The sequence below is a fragment of the Oncorhynchus tshawytscha genome, linkage group LG16 (assembly GCF_018296145.1).
Source record: "Oncorhynchus tshawytscha isolate Ot180627B linkage group LG16, Otsh_v2.0, whole genome shotgun sequence".
NCBI lineage: Eukaryota > Metazoa > Chordata > Actinopteri > Salmoniformes > Salmonidae > Oncorhynchus > Oncorhynchus tshawytscha.
Window position 1 is genome coordinate 43,380,741 of NC_056444.1, and position 20,633 is coordinate 43,401,373.

Sequence of the window (20,633 nt, forward strand, 5' to 3'; positions counted from 1 at the left end):
GTATTGCGCAAGGTTAAATTGAGTTCCTCAGTTAGGTGGTTAACTGATTTTTGTCCTCTGGCGTCCTTGGGTAGACAGAGGGAATCTGGAAGGACATCAAGGAATCTTTGTGTTGTCTGTGAATTTATAGCACGACTTTTGATGTTCCTTTGTTGGGGTCTGAGCAGATTATTTGTTGCAATTGCAAACGTAATTAAATAGTGGTCCGATAGTCCAGGATTATGAGGAAAAACATTAAGATCCACAACATTTATTCCATGGGACAAAACTAGGTCCAGCGTATGACTGTGACAGTGAGTGGGTCCAGAGACATGTTGGACAAAACCCACTGAGTCGATGATGGCTCCGAAAGCCTTTTGGAGTGGGTCTGTGGACTTTTCCATGTGAATATTAAAGTCACCAAAGATTAGAATATTATCTGCTATGACTACAAGGTCCGATAGGAATTCAGGGAAATCAGTGAGGAACGCTGTATATGGCCCAGGAGGCCTGTAAGCAGTAGTTATAAAAAGTGATTGAGTAGGCTGCATAGATTTCATGACTAGAAGCTCAAAAGACGAAAACGTCTTTTTTTTTTTTGTAAATTGAAATTTGCTATCGTAATTGTTAGCAACACCTCCGCCTTTGCGGGATGCGCGGGGGATATGTTCACTAGTGTAGCCAGGAGGTGAGGCCTCATTTAACACAGTAAATTCATTAGGCTTAAGCCATGTTTCAGTCAGGCCAATCACATCAAGATTATGGTCAGTGATTAGTTCATTGACTATAATTGCCTTTGAAATAAGGGATCTAACATTAAGTAGCCCTATTTTGAGATGTGAGGTATCATGATCTCTTTCAATAATGACAGGAATGGAGGTGGTCTTTATCCTAGTGAGATTGCTAAGGCGAACACCGCCATGTTTAGTTTTGCCCAACCTAGGTCGAGGCACAGACACGGTCTCAATGGTGATAGCTGAGCTGACTACACTGACTGTGCTAGTGGCAGACTCCACTATGCTGGCAGGCTGGCTAACAGCCTGCTGCCTGTCCTGCACCCTATTTCATTGTGGAGCTAGAGGAGTTAGAGCCCTGTCTATGTTGGTAGATAAGATGAGAGCACCCCTCCAGTTAGGATGGAGTCCGTCACTCCTCAGCAGGTCAGGCTTGGTCCTGTTTGTGGGTGAGTCCCAGAAAGAGGGCCAATTATCTACAAATTCTAACTTTTGGGAGGGGCAGAAAACAGTTTTCAACCAACGATTGAGTTGTGAGACTCTGCTGTAGAGCTCATCACTCCCCCTAACTGCGAGGGGGCCAGAGACAATTACTCGATGCCGACACATCTTTCTAGCTGATTTACACGCAGATGCTATGTTGCGCTTGGTGATCTCCGACTGTTTCATCCTAACATCGTTGGTGCCGACGTGGATAACAATATCTCTATACTCTCTTACACTCGCCAGTTTTAGCTTCAGCCTGCACCATCTTCAGATTAGCCTTAACATCGGTAGCCCTGCCCCCTGGTAAACAGTGTATGATCGCTGGATGATTCGTTTTAAGTCTAATACTGCGGGTAATGGAGTCGCCAATGACTAGAGTTTTCAATTTGTCAGAGCTAATGGTGGCAATGCTTCGCCGTCTCAGACCCTGTAACGAGAGGAGTAGAGACCAGAGAAGACTCGGCCTCTGACTCCGACTCGCTGCTTAATGGGGAAAACCGGTTGAAAGTTTCTGTCGGCTGAATGAGCGACACCGGTTGAGCGTTCCTACAGCATTTCCTTCCAGAAACCGTGAGAAAGTTGTCCTATCTGTGATCGTTTTGTTTGTCTTGTGTAGTTTCTTAATCATTGTACCTAAACTGTATGTATATATGTATATGCAGGACCCAGCTGTAAAATAGACCTTGGTCTGTCTGTGTTCATTGTTGAAATAAAGGTATAATAAAGTAGAGGCCTCAGAAGTCAATACTTATCTTCTAAGTCTACAAGTTGCAAGCCAAAGCAATGCAAAACAAAAAGCTAACAGTTTGAACATTGGAATCATGTTTACTTGGAGATGAGTATTCATGGTAGCAGTTGGATCCAGTCTTGTCTGTAAAGTTTTGATGAAAACCTGTCTGCCAACCAAATTACACATGCAATATTTATTTTCATTACTGTCAGATGACAATCGTTCACCTTGAGATGTAGAATTGATTAGTAACCCCTGTTTTGTCTATCTTCACTGGAAATTAATGAAAATATGAGAATTTGATCAATCACACAAATGAAAAAAGACAAATAGTGACAGAAGACAGCTGCACCGAGTGGAACAGTGTAATACATTCTGATGTGAAGTTGTTTATCCGTTTTGGACAGCCACTCTTGAAGGCTAGCTATTCTTATTTGTGACCTTGACAGCTGTAAATATCGATGTAAATACAGAGTTTCGCAACAAATTTCCTCTATCTTGGGTATCACTGAAGATACACCACAGAAGACACAAATAGAAATCTGAGAGACCCCTTTTACACATTAGAACCATTATTCAGGGATAACCTAAATCAGTTTTTGTCACGCCCTGACCTTAGAGCTTTTTATGTCTCTATTTTGGTTTGGTCAGGGTGTTATTTGGGTGGGCATTCTGTGTTCCCTTTCCCATGTTTTTGTATTTCTTTGTTTTGGCCGGGTATGGTTCTCAATCAGGGACAGTTGTCTATCGTTGTCTCTGATTGGGAACCATACTTAGGTAGCGTTTTCCCACAGGGTATTTGTGGGTAGTTACTTTCTGTTTAGTGTTTTCACCTTACAGGACTGTTTCGGGTATTCTCCTGTTTATTTTTGTTATAGTGTTCAGTTGTAAATAAACAAGCATGAACACTTACCACGCTGCGCTTTGGTCTGATGATTCCTCTTCTTCCGACAACGAATATCGTTACAGTTTTAGCCTACTGCTACTGTGCAGTGATCAGAGATTGGAATGCACAAAACTCTTTAAGCATTGATTGACCTTGGTTGTTTTAATGTTGTAATATAACCTGCCATGAATAAGAGGTGATGACATAATCTTGGGGGTCCACATAGAACTTCTTGCCTTTTTCTATATTGCTCAAATTCAGGGCCAGTGCCTGTTAATTCTGGTTTATGATGGAAATAGGGCGGTCTAATCTACAATTTCCATGATCAGTTCATTCTACAAGAGCCTGTAAAATACGGTTCCTGCAAGAAAGTGGACTTATTATAAGGGTGTTTGCTGATAAATAAAATATAACCTGCTTTGTAAGACAGCACTTTCCTTTATGTGCTACAATATGGGCCTAAAATACCGCCAGAACTGCAAGGCTATTAAAGTGAAATATACAAACATAAAGCAGCCTATTCATCTGACCATGTTCAATGGCAACAGGGCAAACAAGGTTACGTCTCCTACGTTACCGGCTGATAATTGCACATTTGTCCAGTCAGAAACGTGGCGTCAGCTTCAAGATTACCAATGACGCAAAGTCTGAGCCTTAATGTCCTTGATTCTCACACAAATAATTGAATTTAATATAACATTTTATTCTGGGTGTATTATTCTTTGTAATAAATTCAATAAAAAAGATTGGCAGTGGCTCTCCATTGAGGCCAAGTTGTTTTGCATGTCAGAATACTTGCTCAGTACACTTGGTTTTGTAGGTTACAGATAAAACTCTGGTCTCTATCAGCGGCCAGAACATAGTTCACAACAGAACAATAGAGGTAAATGGTGATTACTGATAGCGGAGATTACTGGACTTTTGTGCTTTGATACTCAGGTGGCATCCCTCCTTCAGGTCCCAGTAAGGAAAAGACAAACTTCTTTAGGAAATATGGAACATCAACATGCTAACCGTGTCATTACAATCACTTTAAAATCAAATGCATTGTGTTAGTTCTAAGAATGGGTACATGAATTTTCCAACATTTATTCAAGCATTATTCATAGGTATTTCAATCATAGTCATCACAGTACATTCACATAAATAGCCATGTACTTTCCTTCACAGTAATATATATGCTGTTTCTAACCAGTTCCTTTCGCAGGTTTCTACAAACAAAAGTTGCACCTTAAATGTAGCAAACTATCCTGATAACAAGTAGCAACCATATGACCTTGTAGAATGGTACACAAAAATAAAGGTGCAAGTTTGAACCAAATAAGGTTCTTGGAAGCAATGCCATAGGGGAGCCATTATACAGTCTCTGAAAATACAAAAATGGGATGATGAGTCTTTGAAGAACCATATATAAATCCCAAATGAGAAATGTCCCTCTAGGACTGGAATTAAATAGACCTGCTGTAGGGTTAAGACTTATTTGCATATGTGACCGACCGTCTCGATTCGGTCTAATGTAGCAATATTTGAAATGGTGGTTTTTACATTGGATAACAGTGCTACAAAATGGTATATCATACACTGCAATTGAGGAACAATGGGAAAGTAATTTTGCTTTGTAAGCTGATTAACTTGTAACCCCACTTTTGAGAAAATGGCCCTGAAATGTTTTGGTACGTCTACTGGAGAGCTTTTTTTGGTCTACACCCATTCAGCATCATTCACACCCTCTTAAGCCTTAGCCCCACCCATCTCTTTAAGGATTCACATGTGAGGCCATGAGGTAAACACACGCTATATAAAATCGATGTTTACTTGTCACATGCACCAGATAAAAATTTATGTAACTAGGCAAGTCAGTTAAGAACAAATTGTTATTTACAATGATGGCCTAGGAACAGTGGGTTAACTGCCTTGTCCATGGGCAGAACAACAGATTTTTAGGCTTGTCAGCTTGGTGATTCAATCTAGAAACCTTTCGGTTACTGGCCCAATGCTCTAACCACTAGGCTACCTGAAATGGATACTTGCATAGTAACAATATCCAAAAACAGAAAGTGTCCAGATAAAACTATTTTTGAAATATTTTTGAATTATTAGATTACCTAACACACTTGTCTAAATTGATGGGTCATGTGAAGGAAATGCTATAACCACCCCCAGCCACATCTAGTGAAGTGGATGGGTCACTACTGTCTAGACATGTATACATGTTCATGAAAAACAATAGATGGCCTTAATCACCCCCAGACACAGCTGGCTAATTTGATGGGTCATGTAATAATCCTGCCGAAGTGGAGTCTTTTGTATAGACACATAGCTAGCTAGGTAGCTAGCTAAAGAATGAACCAGCATAATCCCAACTCATACTACTACCAATACAAACATTGTCATAGCTGTAGTATGAATCTGCATGTAGCTAAAGCTAACAAACTAGGTTAAATGTAAACTACCTAACATTAGGCTATAACTAGCAATGCAAATTGATTTCTGATTCAAATAATAGTACTACACAGATCATACACATAACGTCAGCTAGCGAGCCAGCAAGCTAACTTTCGCTAGCTAACAGTACGTTTTAACCTGAAATAAATGACTTTCTGACAAAATTAAAAATGTATATCTGAAAATGCAGACTCTTACCTGTATACATGGATGAATGCTTCACGGCAGACTGGAACCATTTAACTCTGTTTTGTTTGTAGCCAACCTAAATCTTGTTTGGCCAGCGTTGTGTCAAGTCACTCCGGTTGACACATTGACCGTGGCATGTGCAGAAAGTAGCCCATCACTCTTTCCAACTGAAATGTCGATAGCGCCTGCTAAATTCATGACATCAATGTTGCTGAGAAAAGTAGCAAAACTTTTGTTGTTCTTGATGGCTAACGTTATATCTTTCAAAAACGGCACGGTAGAAAGGACTATCAACACATTCGAAACAACTCACATTACACATTACAGACCGATCAAAACTCATCTCCCGGCATGTCCAGCCCAGCCATCATCTCAGCCAATCATGGCTAGTGGGAATGTTCCTGTCTTTTTCCGTGGCTAAACCAATTAGGCTGGTAATCTAACAATTTTATTATATTATGGATGGAATAAAAGTTTGTTAGTAAGGCATATGTAAGTTCACATGTTCCAAAAAATACATTTTGATTAAAAAAAAGAAAATCATGTTTATGTTCAAATGCCTCTTCTGCGACATACACCTAGTTTCCTTTCACATATTTGCCAGGATGTAATTTTAGTGATTTTTTGTTGTTGTTACCAGTACCACACATGACTGTGTTTGCTAGTGACAGAGACATTCATTCATTTTCAGTCCTTTGGCCTTTACCAAGGGATCTCCTAAGTGAAAATGTTGTCATTAAATTATTGAAGACAATACTTAGAGCCTGATTTTACCCTAACACAGTGTCTTGAAACTCATAGTTATCAGGTCTGCAAGTCACAGTATGCTGGCTCACAAAGTCCTGTTATGGGGCTACCCAACAATAGGACTCGTTATTCACCTGCAACCTGCATTCAGAATTACTGCCAGGGTTGGGAAGACTAAGATATGAGACTACCTTAAACATTTCAGTAACAGGTGCAATAAATCCAAAATAACAGATCGGAATTGTTTAGATGCATGTATATTATTTATTTTTGAGTAGCATAAGATTAATTAATGAAATATTCATGTAAAATGTCACGTCCTAACCATAGAAAGTCTTTATTTTATATGGTGGAGTAGGTCATGGCGTGACTGGGGGGGTGTTCTAGTTTATTATTTCTATGTTTGGCCTGGTATGGTTCCCAATCAGAGGCAGCTGTCAATCGTTGTCTCTGATTGGGGATCATATTTAGGTAGCCTTTTCCCACCTGTTGTTTGTGGGATCTTGTTTTTGTATTGTTGCTTTTGAGCCCAACAAGGCTGTACGTTCGTTTGTTTGTTTCGCTTTATTGTTTTGTTGCTGGTTCACATTTAAATCAAATATGATGAACCTAAATCATGCTGCGCCTTCGTCCACTCCTTATAACGATTGTTACATAAAAACATAAAAACAAGTGTTAATTTAACCCTTGAATCAACACTATAAATATTTCACAGAAAAATAAACACTAGTTAACACTGGCCAATTTGATGTGTTCTATGAAAGGGACACATCTACAGGCTTCCATACATTTCAAGAACCTTTCAGAATTCTGATGAACCGTAGATTAGAGCCCTGCAAGGGCATTAATTTTTAGGCCAAGACCTACCCATGCCAGTGATGTTCAGGCCCTAACCTACCCAGGCCCAATTCCTTCTGCCTATTTTAAGGCCCAGCCCGGCTTTGCCCGAAAACCAAAATCAGAAATAACTTCCTCTATTAGTAAATCCATTAGCTGCTGATCTCTGTCTGTCACTCACTTCCTGAGTGTTGCTCACTCTACATGGACTCTGCTTGTGGTAGGTCTGTGTCTGTGAGTGTCCATACCAACAACTCCGCTTGGCTGCTCGGCTCAATAACAAGACATGAGAGAGCAGTCAGCTGTTAACTACTTTTCATCTCTCTAAACCCAGACAAAACTCAAGTAACATTATTATGTTCTGTGAAATAATTTCTCCTGTTTTATATTTGACGAGGTTGAAGTACTTCTGACCACCATGTTATGATCTTACTCAGATATGACTGTACTGCCCAGAAAAGCATGAGCGAATTGCTCAGCTTCAACCATTTAAGAACCTTAATTTGTTTCAGCGTACAGTACAAACACTGGTAACGGTGTATGGTATCCATAGGTTACAGTGTTGTGCAGCAGCGTCTGTGGAAGAAGTCAGAGCATAGTTTATGCTTGAACATTTGGCGCCTGGGAAGATTTAGACAAACATTTGAGTTTGTAAAAATCTAAACTCACTTTAACATGAAATCAAGAAGTCCAAATGTTAAATGTCATGGGTAAGACATTTCCTCTGAACACAAAAACAAGCACCGAGGATACTGGGCAGAAATGTGTTATTACAGTATGTATTGTTACAAACATATATACACACATATGCACAAATATATACATATACAGAACATAATATATAGAACATCCCTAATTGTAGCCCATATAGAAAAAGATGTGATTTTTACTGAATATATAACATTGACATTTGTAAGCTTTGTGGAAATGTTGTCACACATACTGTTGATGTGAGAGCTGTTTGTCTTCAAATAGCTCTGGTGGACAAAAATGGCTGATGTTGTCTTGATAACTAATTGGATGCTGTCTGTCTACAGGAACAATGGTGGTCCAAGTGGCAGCCACCGATGCAGATGATCCCACATATGGGAACAGTGCCAGGGTGGTCTACAGCATCATCAGCGGACAACCCTACTTCTCAGTGGAACCAAAAACAGGTAGGCTGCTGACTTTTGGGAATAAGAATTGACCATGCAGTCTGGACTGGTCAGACATACTATGACTAAATGTTATTAACTAAAAGTCTAAGCCATTGGTCTAACAAACACCACTGTAGCTTGGCGACCTTCCACCGCAGATGCGGAAGACCGACAGAGGCGGATGCGGTGGATTAAGACACAGCCCATACAAAAACTTATATCTCCATCTTAAGCTGACAGATTTTGATGGGATTTTTAAAATTATATTTCTTAGATTGATGCACAGGTGCATAAATATACTCCTAAGGATTTTTTATGTATTTAAAAAAAAAAGTGCTACACTATCAAACTGCTCAAATGCCTCACATGAAAATGTCAGTTTACATTGTAGAGGAAAACACATGGTAGCAGTATGTATGCTATCACACACAGAAAATTGGCCAGTAATACGTAGTGTTATTTTTCAGTGTAACATTTCTAGTGTTGATTCAGGTGTTTAAATTAACTCTAAAAATTAAAGCTGCAATATGTAACTTTTTGGGGGCGACCGACCATATTCACATAGAAATGTGTGTTATAGATCTGTCACTCTCATTTGAGCAAGTCTTCGAAGAGGTTATCTGTTCTATAGCGCTATATCTATGCTTCCCTTAAAGTACATTTTCTTGTCTTTTACTTTCGGTTTTGTACACCAGCTTCAAACAGCTAAAAATACAATATTTTTTAAACAATATTTCATAACAATGTATATGGTACAATGATTCTCTACACTATACTTGCTTGTTTTGTCACAAACCGAAATTAAGCAAACTATTACAATTTTTGCAACCTGGAAATGGCTGAGCGATTTCTTCATAATTAATCTTTAAATTAACACTCATTGGTATGATAATAACCAGAGTTGAGTTTGGGAGTGTTTTACCCTTGGGAGAATTTTTTTTTTTGCCATCCAAACCATGTCGATCATTATCATATTTCCCAGTATGCTCTACTTTAGGTGGTTGTTTTTTGGAATGTTTCTTTTATCTGTGTTTTTGTATGTACATTGATTACTCAATCAATCTTATGCCACACAAAGATAAATAGCATACATTTTTCTAAACTAATCCAATCAGTTAGTTAGATTTATTGCACATATTACTGAAATGGTTGTTCCAGTTTAAATGGTTTAGGTAGTCTCCTTTATTACTGTTCACAATCTTGACAGCCATTCTGAATGCAGGTTGTGGGTGAATGAAAATTCCAGCTGTTCCTAACTCTGCCTGGATTCCAATAGTAATTATGCTTCACTTTGTAAACCAGCGTAATGTGACTTGTAGGCCTGATGTGGTCTGTAAACAATGTGCTCCAGGCCATAGTATTATGGTAAAACTAGGTCTCAAAATAAGGCCTAATGAGATATGTATTGTCATAAAGAGCTACATTTGTATGATAATATTTACATAATAACTCACTAGATGAAGGCTAAATGACTGAACATTTATGACTTCAACAACCATTTCTCTGTCACTAACAAATACAGTCATTGGTGGTAACTCTACAATTCACTCTTAAAGGCAAGGGACACTGGGAAATTATATTGGAGGTGTGGCTTAGTGGGGGCGTGGCTTTCAGTTAGTTGTTTTTGGCCTCCTGTGAAAGTGGAAGTGTTGTACCAGTTTAGGTGGTCTATGCTTCTACATCAGCATTGGTCGCTGTTTGGAGTTTTAGCCTGGGCATCTGCTGATGTAAAAAGGGCTTTATAAATACATCTGATTAATTATGCCGTGTTATTGTAAAACCTGATTGTCTCAAACTATATACACTTCCTAGTGTTGAAACAACTTTATGTGTTATTGCATAACACTAAAAGTGTAAAGTCCCTAATACTGACGAAGTGTAACAGCGTCAGCACTAAGCACAATGTTAATTTAACACTGAAAAGTGTGGACCAATATATACTGTGACCCAGTGTTAAATTTAACACTGGCAGTGTTGATTCAATGCGAGAGAATTGTCCATCTACATTCTCTAAACTCAAGAATTCATATTTGTTTTTTTTGTTTAATTCGCCAAATATAAACCAATGGAACTGCATAACAATGCTGGGATGTGAAGTAGTTGTTCTGACTCTTGGGGTGCTTCGTTGGAGTGTACAGCTGTTGTCCTCGGCTACAGATAGCTAGTTGGCTCATTAGCCACCGTGGGGGACGCTAGCCTCATGCAAAGCACTCTGGGAAGAAAAAAGAAGTTTGGGCGTAGTTCCATTATTTTTGGCTTATCACCATCTTTTTCTTCCTGCAACACATCCAGGGGAGATCTGCTTACATGCTGAGGTTTTATAAGTCAGACAGACTTATAGACAATAAGTTCACTTTTAATAAGTCAGACTGGGTGGGCAAGTAGCATCAAGCCAGTCGCCTGATTCAATACCATATGCTTTCAGGAAATTCAGACTAGCAGACAATGGAAGCACATTAATCTGTGCGGGGAACAAGATTGATGGAAATTTGACTACTTGAATGCGTCCTCAAAATGATCTTTAACAAAGTTAGCGAGACTACTTCAGCTCCGCAATAAGTCTCAACTGAGAATTTGTGACATCAATACTAATCAGAGCGAGAGCCGACATTTGCTTAAGGTGATGTTTAAGCAGCAAGTCTACCCCATAAAGCGGTTGTGATTACTGAAGTGGCTACATAGTGTAGAAAGTGCAATGAAGAAAGACTACTCTTCAGGCAGTGTTAGTACTCTTTCACTTCCTGGAAAGCCAGAACAGACTATGTTTTTGCTGTGGATATTTCTGTGAAAATGTATTTCGAGTGGCACCTTAACTTTAGCATATTTGAACAGAATTTGTATGCACTTCACATGTGCAGACACAACATGGAGGACATACAGTACATACTGCAAAGCTAAATCAAACAAATTGTGTCTGGCACAGGACACAAGAAAATTGATTTACAATACATTTAAATGTGGCTACCTGTGAAGAAAAGACCAGAGGTGAATGCTGTTTCTATGACTGCAAACTACTAATTAGACTAATTCATTGAAACAAGCTGTGCCTTAGCTTTGACAAAGTGCTCGTGCTGAAATGCACTTCTTGAGCTTGAGCTACACAGTAATACTGCACCACCAGTGATTTAAGTGGTTGAGGAATAGTCAGGGAGGTGGACAATGTCAAATGTGACTTGGAGGGTTTGAATCCTGGCTCACTTTGGTCAGGCAAGTCCCTTTACTGGGAGTCTTAATCGCAAGTTGATTCCACAAGGTGCCCTTGGGGAAAAAGGTGTTTAATCCTGAATAGCTTCAATAATTGTCAAGCTGTAAATGTAATGCATGGCTTATTAAGCCTCCATTTTGTAATGTAGCTCAGGAAATAGGACACTTGAGTTTGAAGGTGAAATCAAAAAGTGGTGCACTGCTAGGCGTTGAGGCCTGCATGTGGGTAATTGATGAAAGACCCAATGAATACATGTAGCTATGAATGACTGTCTAGTCTGTCTACTGTTTCTATGATACTCATTTGGCATTTTCGAATGGCATTAGTAGAAATGGACCATAACTAAATCAAATCAAATCAAATTTATTTATATAGCCCTTCGTACATCAGCTGATATCTCAAAGTGCTGTACAGAAACCCAGCCTAAAACCCCAAACAGCAAGCAATGCAGGTGTAGAAGCACGGAAGAACTAACAGGGATTAATAATGCACACCTCCCTGCAAAACACACATACACAAATGCATGCAAGTACTCGGACACACACACAGTTTTGTACACCTTAGGGCAGAGATGAGCACTCGAGCACATCGGCAATGCCTGACATGTCTGCTTGCCTCAGACCTCTGTTCTAACGACGGGTGGGAGCGAAAAGGCCAGGTGTCTGTGCGAGGTTTCATTATGTTGAAAGTTTTTTTCAAGAGTGGGCCTGCATGCATTTCAATTTGATGTACGCTACTTCTGCGATGACAGTGTTTAGAGCTTCACCATCATCTTTTTCAGCTCCTCTGGTCATGATGAAGGAGATCATTTAATTAAATGTAAAATGCTCAAATAAGGGACAAGGCCAATGCCAGTCTAGCTGCTCCCCAACTGTTTTCTCAGCGCTAAGATACCAAATACAGAGACTGGGAGATGGTTCCAAAACCTGGTAATCCCGTTCTGATTAAGATATTGGAAGGGCCTTTTGGGAGCTTTCTACTCAAGGTGTTTTCTAATCTGTACGAGTCGACACCAACTCTTCAAATCACACACACACAAAATTGTGAATCGCCTCTGACGGAGATCCTTGTACAGTACTATCCACTCCAGTGACGGGAGGCCATTACAGCTCGAGGGTAGGTATAAATCTGGCCTCACATATCGTTATGCCACTTAGTGTGCAATACTATAGCTTGGCAAAAAATCCATTATCTCAACCCCTTCATCAGATTTTGCATATACAGTAGCATTTCCTTCTGTATTTCAAATATAACAGTAATGTTACTGAAGATGAGTCACAATTATCTGCGTCTCGTAATGTTACATAATTGTTGTGTCGTGTCTTTGGCTATGCTGGATTAATTGCTATAACAAGCTATTATATAAAATAATTTCTCCGTAATTAATATCACCTGATTGAGCTAATCATGTAAATGTAATTAACTAGAGTCGGGCACCACAAAATAATATTTATAGAGCTGTTATCTTCCGAATAAACTCTTAAAGATTTAGCAATATTTTACATCAATAGCAGTCAACATTAATCGTCATCTTACTTCAGTCTCATATTCTGAAAGTTGTAAATTCTTGGTCATCTGCAAGAATCCTGGCTAACAAGTTGAATCAGCAATACAAAATTGGGTTTAATTATTTATTTAGTAAATACCTAACTAATCACACAGAATAACATATACAAAGAATGAATTATCCCTGGATAATTATTTACGTCATAGGAAACATCCCTTTTCTCTTCCGGCGCCGACAGAGATGGCCGCCTCGCTTCGCGTTCCTAGGAAACTATGCAGTTTTTTGTTTTTTTACGTGTTATTTCTTACACTAGTACCCCAGGTCATCTTAGGTTTCTTTACATACAGCCGACAAGAACTACTGAATATAAGATCAGCGTCAACTCACCATCAGTACGACCAAGAATATGTTTTTCGCGATGCGGATCCTGAGTTCTGCCTTACAACCAGTGTAACCGAGTGGATCACATGCAGCGACCAAAAAAAAAAAAAAAAAAACGACTCAGAAAAAGAGGGAAACGAAGCGGTCTTCTGGTCAGACTCCGGAGACGGGCACATCGTGCACCACTCCCCAGCATTCTTCTTGCCAATGTCCAGTCTCTTGACAACAAGGTTGATGAAATCCGAGCAAGGGTAGCATTCCAGAGGGACATCAGAGACTGCAACGTTCTCTGCTTCACGGAAACATGGCTAACTGGAGAGACGCAATCCGAAGCGGTGCAGCCAGCGGGTTTCTCCACGCATCGCGCCGACAGAAACAAACATCTCTCTGGTAAGAAGACGGGCGGGGGCGTATGCCTTATGGCCAACGTGACATGGTGTGATGAAGGAAACATACAGGAACTCAAATCCTTCTGTTCACCTGATTTAGAATTCCTCACAATCAAATGTAGACCGCATTATCTACCAAGAGAATTCTCTTCGATTATAATCACAGCCGTATATATCCCCCCAAGCAGACACATCGATGGCTCTGAACGAACTTTATTTAACTCTCTGCAAACTGGAAACGATTTATCCGGAGGCTGCATTCATTGTAGCTGGGGATTTTAACAAGGCTAATCTGAAAACAAGACTCCCTAAATTTTATCAGCATATTGATTGCGCAACCAGGGGTGGAAAGACCCTGGATCATTGTTACTCTAACTTCCGCGACGCATATAAGGCCCTGCCCCGCCCCCTTTCGGAAAAGCTGACCACGACTCCATTTTGTTGATCCCTGCCTACAGACAGAAACTAAAACAAGAAGCTCCCACGCTGAGGTCTGTCCAACGCTGGTCCGACCAAGCTGACTCCACACTCCAAGACTGCTTCCATCACGTGGACTGGGAGATGTTTCGTATTGCGTCAGACAACAACATTGACGAATACGCTGATACGGTGTGCGAGTTCATTAGAACGTGCGTTGAAGATGTCGTTCCCATAGCAACGATTAAAACATTCCCTAACCAGAAACCGTGGATTGATGGCAGCATTCGTGTGAAACTGAAGGCACGAACCACTGCTTTTAATCAGGGCAAGGTGTCTGGTAACATGACTGAATACAAACAGTGCAGCTATTCCCTCCGCAAGGCTATCAAACAAGCTAAGCGCCAGTACAGAGACAAAGTAGAATCTCAATTCAACGGCTCAGACACAAGAGGTATGTGGCAGGGTCTACAGTCAATCACGGACTACAGGAAGAAACCCAGCCCAGTCACGGACCAGGATGTCTTGCTCCCAGGCAGACTAAATAACTTTTTGCCCGCTTTGAGGACAATACAGTGCCACTGACACGGCCTGCAACGGAATCATGCGGTCTCTCCTTCACTGCAGCCGAAGTGAGTAAGACATTTAAACGTGTTAACCCTCGCAAGGCTGCAGGCCCAGACGGCATCCCCAGCCGCGCCCTCAGAGCATGCGCAGACCAGCTGGCCGGTGTGTTTACGGACATATTCAACCAATCCCTATACCAGTCTGCTGTTCCCACATGCTTCAAGAGGGCCACCATTGTTCCTGTTCCCAAGAAAGCTAAGGTAACTGAGCTAAACGACTACCGCCCCGTAGCACTCACATCCGTCATCATGAAGTGCTTTGAGAGACTAGTCAAGGACCATATCACCTCCACCCTACCTGACACCCTTGACCCACTCCAATTTGCTTACCGCCCAAATAGGTCCACAGACGATGCAATCTCAACCACACTGCACACTGCCCTAACCCATCTGGACAAGAGGAATACCTATGTGAGAATGCTGTTCATCGACTACAGCTCGGCATTCAACACCATAGTACCCTCCAAGCTCGTCATCAAGCTCGAGACCCTGGGTCTCGACCCCGCCCTGTGCAACTGGGTACTGGACTTCCTGACGGGCCGCCCCCAGGTGGTGAGGGTAGGCAACAACATCTCCTCCCCGCTGATCCTCAACACTGGGGCCCCACAAGGGTGCGTTCTGAGCCCCCCCTCCTGTACTCCCTGTTCACCCACGACTGCGTGGCCATGCACGCCTCCAACTCAATCATCAAGTTTGCGGACGACACAACAGTGGTAGGCTTGATTACCAACAACGACGAGACGGCCTACAGGGAGGAGGTGAGGGCCCTCGGAGTGTGGTGTCAGGAAAATAACCTCACACTCAACGTCAACAAAACTAAGGAGATGATTGTGGACTTCAGGAAACAGCAGAGGGAACACCCCCATCCACATCGATGGAACAGTAGTGGAGAGGGTAGCAAGTTTTAAGTTCCTCGGCATACACATCACAGACAAACTGAATTGGTCCACTCACACAGACAGCATCGTGAGGAAGGCGCAGCAGCGCCTCTTCAACCTCAGGAGGCTGAAGAAATTCGGCTTGTCACCAAAAGCACTCACAAACTTCTACAGATGCACAATCGAGAGCATCCTGGCGGGCTGTATCACCGCCTGGTATGGCAACTGCACCGCCCTCAACCGTAAGGCTCTCCAGAGGGTAGTGAGGTCTGCACAACGCATCACCGGGGGCAAACTACCTGCCCTCCAGGACACCTACACCACCCGATGCTACAGGAAGGCCATAAAGATCATCAAGGACATCAACCACCGAGCCACTGCCTGTTCACCCCGCTGTCATCCAGAAGGCGAGGTCAGTACAGGTGCATCAAAGCTGGGACCGAGAGACTGAAAAACAGCTTCTATCTCAAGGCCATCAGACTGTTAAACAGCCACCACTAACATTGAGTGGCTACTGCCAACACACTGTCAATGACACTGACTCTACTCCAGCCACTTTAATCATGGGAATTGATGGGAAATTATGTAAATATATCACTAGCCACTTTAAACAATGCTACCTTATATAATGTTACTTACCCTACATTGTTCATCTCATATGCATACGTTGATACTGTACTCTATATCATCGACTGCATCCTTATGTAATACATGTATCACTAGCCACTTTAACTATGCCACTTGGTTTACATACTTATCTCATATGTATATACTGTACTCGATATCATCTACTGTATCTTGCCTATGCTGCTCTGTACCATCACTCATTCATATATCCTTATGTACATATTCTTTATCCCCTTACACTGTGTATAAGACAGTAGTTTTTTTTTTTGGAATTGTTAGTTAGATTACTTGCTCGTTATTACTGCATTGTCGGAACTAGAAGCACAAGCATTTCGCTACACTCGCATTAACATCTGCTAACCATGTGTATGTGACAAATAAAATTTGATTTGATTTGATTTGATTTAGCGGGCGGAACAGATATGACAGCTTGTTACACAAAGGAAAAGGGGCGGGTTTGAGTGAAAGAGCGGGAGACTGGGGGAACAAAGGTAAGAAGCTGTGCTATCGTAAATACAGTATCTTATGCATTCTAAATTACCGCCCATTTGGAAAAGGAAAATGCAACAAATATTTACTCTGAGCTGCGCTTCAGTAGGTTGGTGGTAGGTGGAAGGCCGTGTTGCCAAACCGAGTCCTCTGTCCTTTGAAGAATGTCTCTGCTGGTAAATTGGATACGGGATACTCTGTCTGTTCCTTCCTAACCTGCGTTTGCAGCTGCGGTCGCTAACTCAACGGCTAGGGGGTATCACTTCTGTTGTGATTAAGAGTTCAATGTTCATACCATTCGCAACCAAAGCTCATGCTGTAGTTTTTTTCTGAACCATTCTGACATGGGATCGTCATCCTCACATCTGCGGAACAGATAGTTATGTTGTAGTCAAGAGCTTATATAGGAAGGAAGAGGGGGTGTGTGAAAAGGTTACAACCTCTGTCTCTTCACGTGGGTGGGCCACTGAGTGAGCAGCCCTGTAACGGATTTCTTCCGTCGAAGGAGAGGAGGACCAAAATGCAGCATAGTTCGTGTTCAACATGTTTAATAAAAGACGATTAACGTGAACACTACTCAAATACAAAATAACAAACGTGGCAAAACCCAATCACCCACAAAATACCCACAGAATATGGCTGCCTAAATATGGTTCCCAATCAGAGACAACGATAGACAGCTGCCTCTAATTGAGAACCAATCTAGGCAACCATAGACCTACAAACTACCTAGAAAGGAAACAGCCCCATAAACATACAAAAAATCCTAGACCAGACAAAAACACATAAATCCCCCATGTCACACCCTGACCTAACCAAAATAATAAAGAAAACAAAGATAACTAAGGCCAGGGCGTGACAAGCCCTAACTTATGAAAACCCACATCTCACATTTTAGAAGCTAAAACCACATTTCATCCCATCACAAATAATTTCATATTCAAACTTTTAAATTGAACAACAATTCCATGTGAATCTGATAACTCTGATGTATAGACTTTCCATTGTGGAGTTTATGTAATCTTATCATTGATGAGAATGTCTCAGATGACAACCGAACTGACATCATATTCATTAAGTACCACTGCATATGTTCAATTGTTCGGATTACCAGAATATAGTTAATTTCCCCCACATTCTGACGTTCCCAGAATCTCTATGTTAACCAAGGGGTTTTGCAAATGTAACCTTAGTAGGGTAGAGAGAGGAAAAAGGGGGGAAGAGTTATTTATGACAGTCATAAACCAACCCCCAGGCCAACGTCATGACAGTTGAATGTTACACCACATCCAGACCACCAAGAGATGGGACATTTAACGTATCATACAGAGTCAAGGTGGCGAATGATGACTCAGCTGATACTAGTTCCGTCTGGGAATCTTTCACAGTATGAGTGTAATGAACACAATGGGAGACAGAGAGCTGGTTTCAAGCGCAGGGCGCAGCAGGTGTTTATTGTAAAGGACCACAGGAGGAGGCAGGTAACTCGGTCCAGGGGCAGGCAGAAGGTGTTGGTTCAGTTTTTCTGTGCTCGGCTTTTTACTTAACAAATAAGGAACACTCAAAATATGCACTTATGAATCATAACAATTTTAATCAAAATACAGCTGTAGACAGAAATCAAACATCAAACATCACACATGTCTCACCTGAGTTCTGCCAAATAGGAAAAGTCCCAAGTTGCTTTTATCATGCTTGTAGTCAACCCCCTGTGATGTAACTGCCTACGTCATTACCTTCTACTCATGAGACCAAGCCCATGCATCCACAGCTATACAAACATAGTTTCAGCGTTATCTAAATGCTTAGCAGTAAATGTCCACTCTCCAGGTTGATTTATAGTGGTATGTCTTACTAGTCTCTTATCTCTTTCCCCTGCAGGGTTCTGTGTTTATCTTTGAGTTGCTTTTCTCACAGACCGTTTCTTTATAAGAGGCAGAGACTAGAAAATAACTGTGAAACAATGTTAAACCTTACAATACATATACTGTTAATCTGTAGTCTAGGACCCTATAAATGTGGAGGAGGAGGGTCCCATAGCAACATACATAAGCATAATCAATTATTATAATATATTAAACATTTGGTGCAGCCCCTATCATGACCCCAATTTGACCCCATCAAAGGTCATACACAGGGGTCCAAAAAGGCAACAGTACAGGCAGGGAAAAGGCTAATAACGTCGTCCGGGAGATCAGGCAATAGGTTTATAAAAGGAAATCCGATAGGAAAAGTACAGGCAGGGAATAGGCAAAAAGGCATCATTATTGAGGCAGGCAAAACTATTATACACTGTATGAATTTAAGTATGCTCCCTCTAATTCTCTCTCTCTGCCTCTCGGAGGACCTGAGCCCTTGGACCATGCCTCAGAACTAACTGGCTGTCCCCAGTCCACCTGGTCTTGCTGCTACTCCAGTTCCTACTCTTCTGCCTGCGGCTATGGAACCCTGACCTGTTCACCGGAAGTGCTACCTTGTCCCAGACCTTCTGTTTTTAAATCTCTCTCTACCACAGTTTTTCCAAGCCACCGTGCTCCTACATCTGCATTGCTTGCTGTTTGGGGTTTTAGGCTGGGTTTCTGTATAGCACTTTGTGACTCTGCTGATGTAAAAAGGGCTTTATAAATAATTTTGATTGATTGAGAGAACAAGGAATGTTTCATTCATTTTTTACCTAGCCTGGTTTGATGGACCTCTGTTGGATTGATGGCTTGAAGCTAGCTCTCTCATGCATGTCAGCAAACAGGGTTCACAGGTGTCACAGTAGCTGACACTGGAGAACTATTGAGGCTCTTTAATTGGCTACAGGGTTACACAGTGGGAGAAACTAGCAGCAAACCTAATGAATGAGTGGATGGATGGAGGAAAGGGATATACAGCTAGGATATAGGAGCAGATGGATGGATCTGATCCACACATCCACAGATACAGTAGACAGATACTTTGATGAACATGAATGCATCTGGAATTAAAAATAAATCAGCTTCTCGACTGACATGTTAATTTCTCGTCTTAAACAGGGAACTAAAGCATTGAAGAAGGGGCAGCTGTGGTTCTCCCATTAGGAAAACTTCACCCACTATTCATTAGTTTGTTCTGTATGGATATTGACAACTACTTGGCTTTATTGACTATCATTATGGCGTAGCGAGAGCATGGCAGAGGCCTCAGATAAAGAGGTGGACAGTGGCGTATAATTTCACTAATTGAGCCATTTACTTAGACTGGCCAATAACACTTTTCAGCCTGAGCGCTTTAATGGCATTGATAAAGAAAGACAGAGAGAGAAAAGAAAACACTTAACAGAGTCTTAGGCAGTTGGTCTAAATACCTCAACAATGTTTTTCCTCAGTGATCCCAGGCTTTATTTGTGAATTGTATGCATCCTTTTGTCAAGTCTCCAGGCTCTGTTCACAATGTTGCTATGAGAGTGTATGCTTGTGGGTTGTCAGTGGCAATGTTCCCACAAACTATGCTTTCACCCCTTAGCTCTCTGTACAAAAATCATCCCCCTGTTGCCACCCCTCTCTCTATCCACTCCTGTCCTTTCCCTCCTCTCTCTCCAATCTTGTCATCCCTTTCTCCTCTTTCCTGTCATCCCTCTCTCTATCTCTGAACCGATCTCTTTCTCCTCTCCAGGCATCATCCGGACAGCGCTGCCCAACATGGACCGAGAGGTGAAAGACCAATACGTTTTGGTCATCCAGGCCAAAGACATGGTGGGCCAGATGGGCGGCCTTTCAGGCACCACCTCTGTCACGATCACTCTCACCGACGTCAACGACAATCCGCCACACTTCTCTCGCAGTAAGACTGAGTCCTTTATGCTCTGTGCATCACTGACACTGACAACATTCAATCTAATGTGTCTCTCTCCATCTCAGACAATGCCCTGAACCCCTGCATTCACTGTCATCTCAGTCTCACTCACTATTGTGGCGG

General features: G+C 41.5%; 1 protein-coding gene across 1 annotated transcript in view; it reads left to right on the forward strand.

Annotated features, from left to right (window-relative positions):
• The window catches only part of LOC112215161 (cadherin-7-like), a 98,947-nt gene that overhangs the window by 16,015 nt on the left and 62,299 nt on the right, over nt 1–20,633 (forward strand). Inside the window, exons 4-5 of the mRNA XM_024374106.2 lie at nt 8,071–8,190; nt 20,331–20,498. Coding sequence (XP_024229874.1) covers nt 8,071–8,190; nt 20,331–20,498 — 288 coding nt within the window. The remainder of the gene's footprint in view (nt 1–8,070; nt 8,191–20,330; nt 20,499–20,633) is intronic.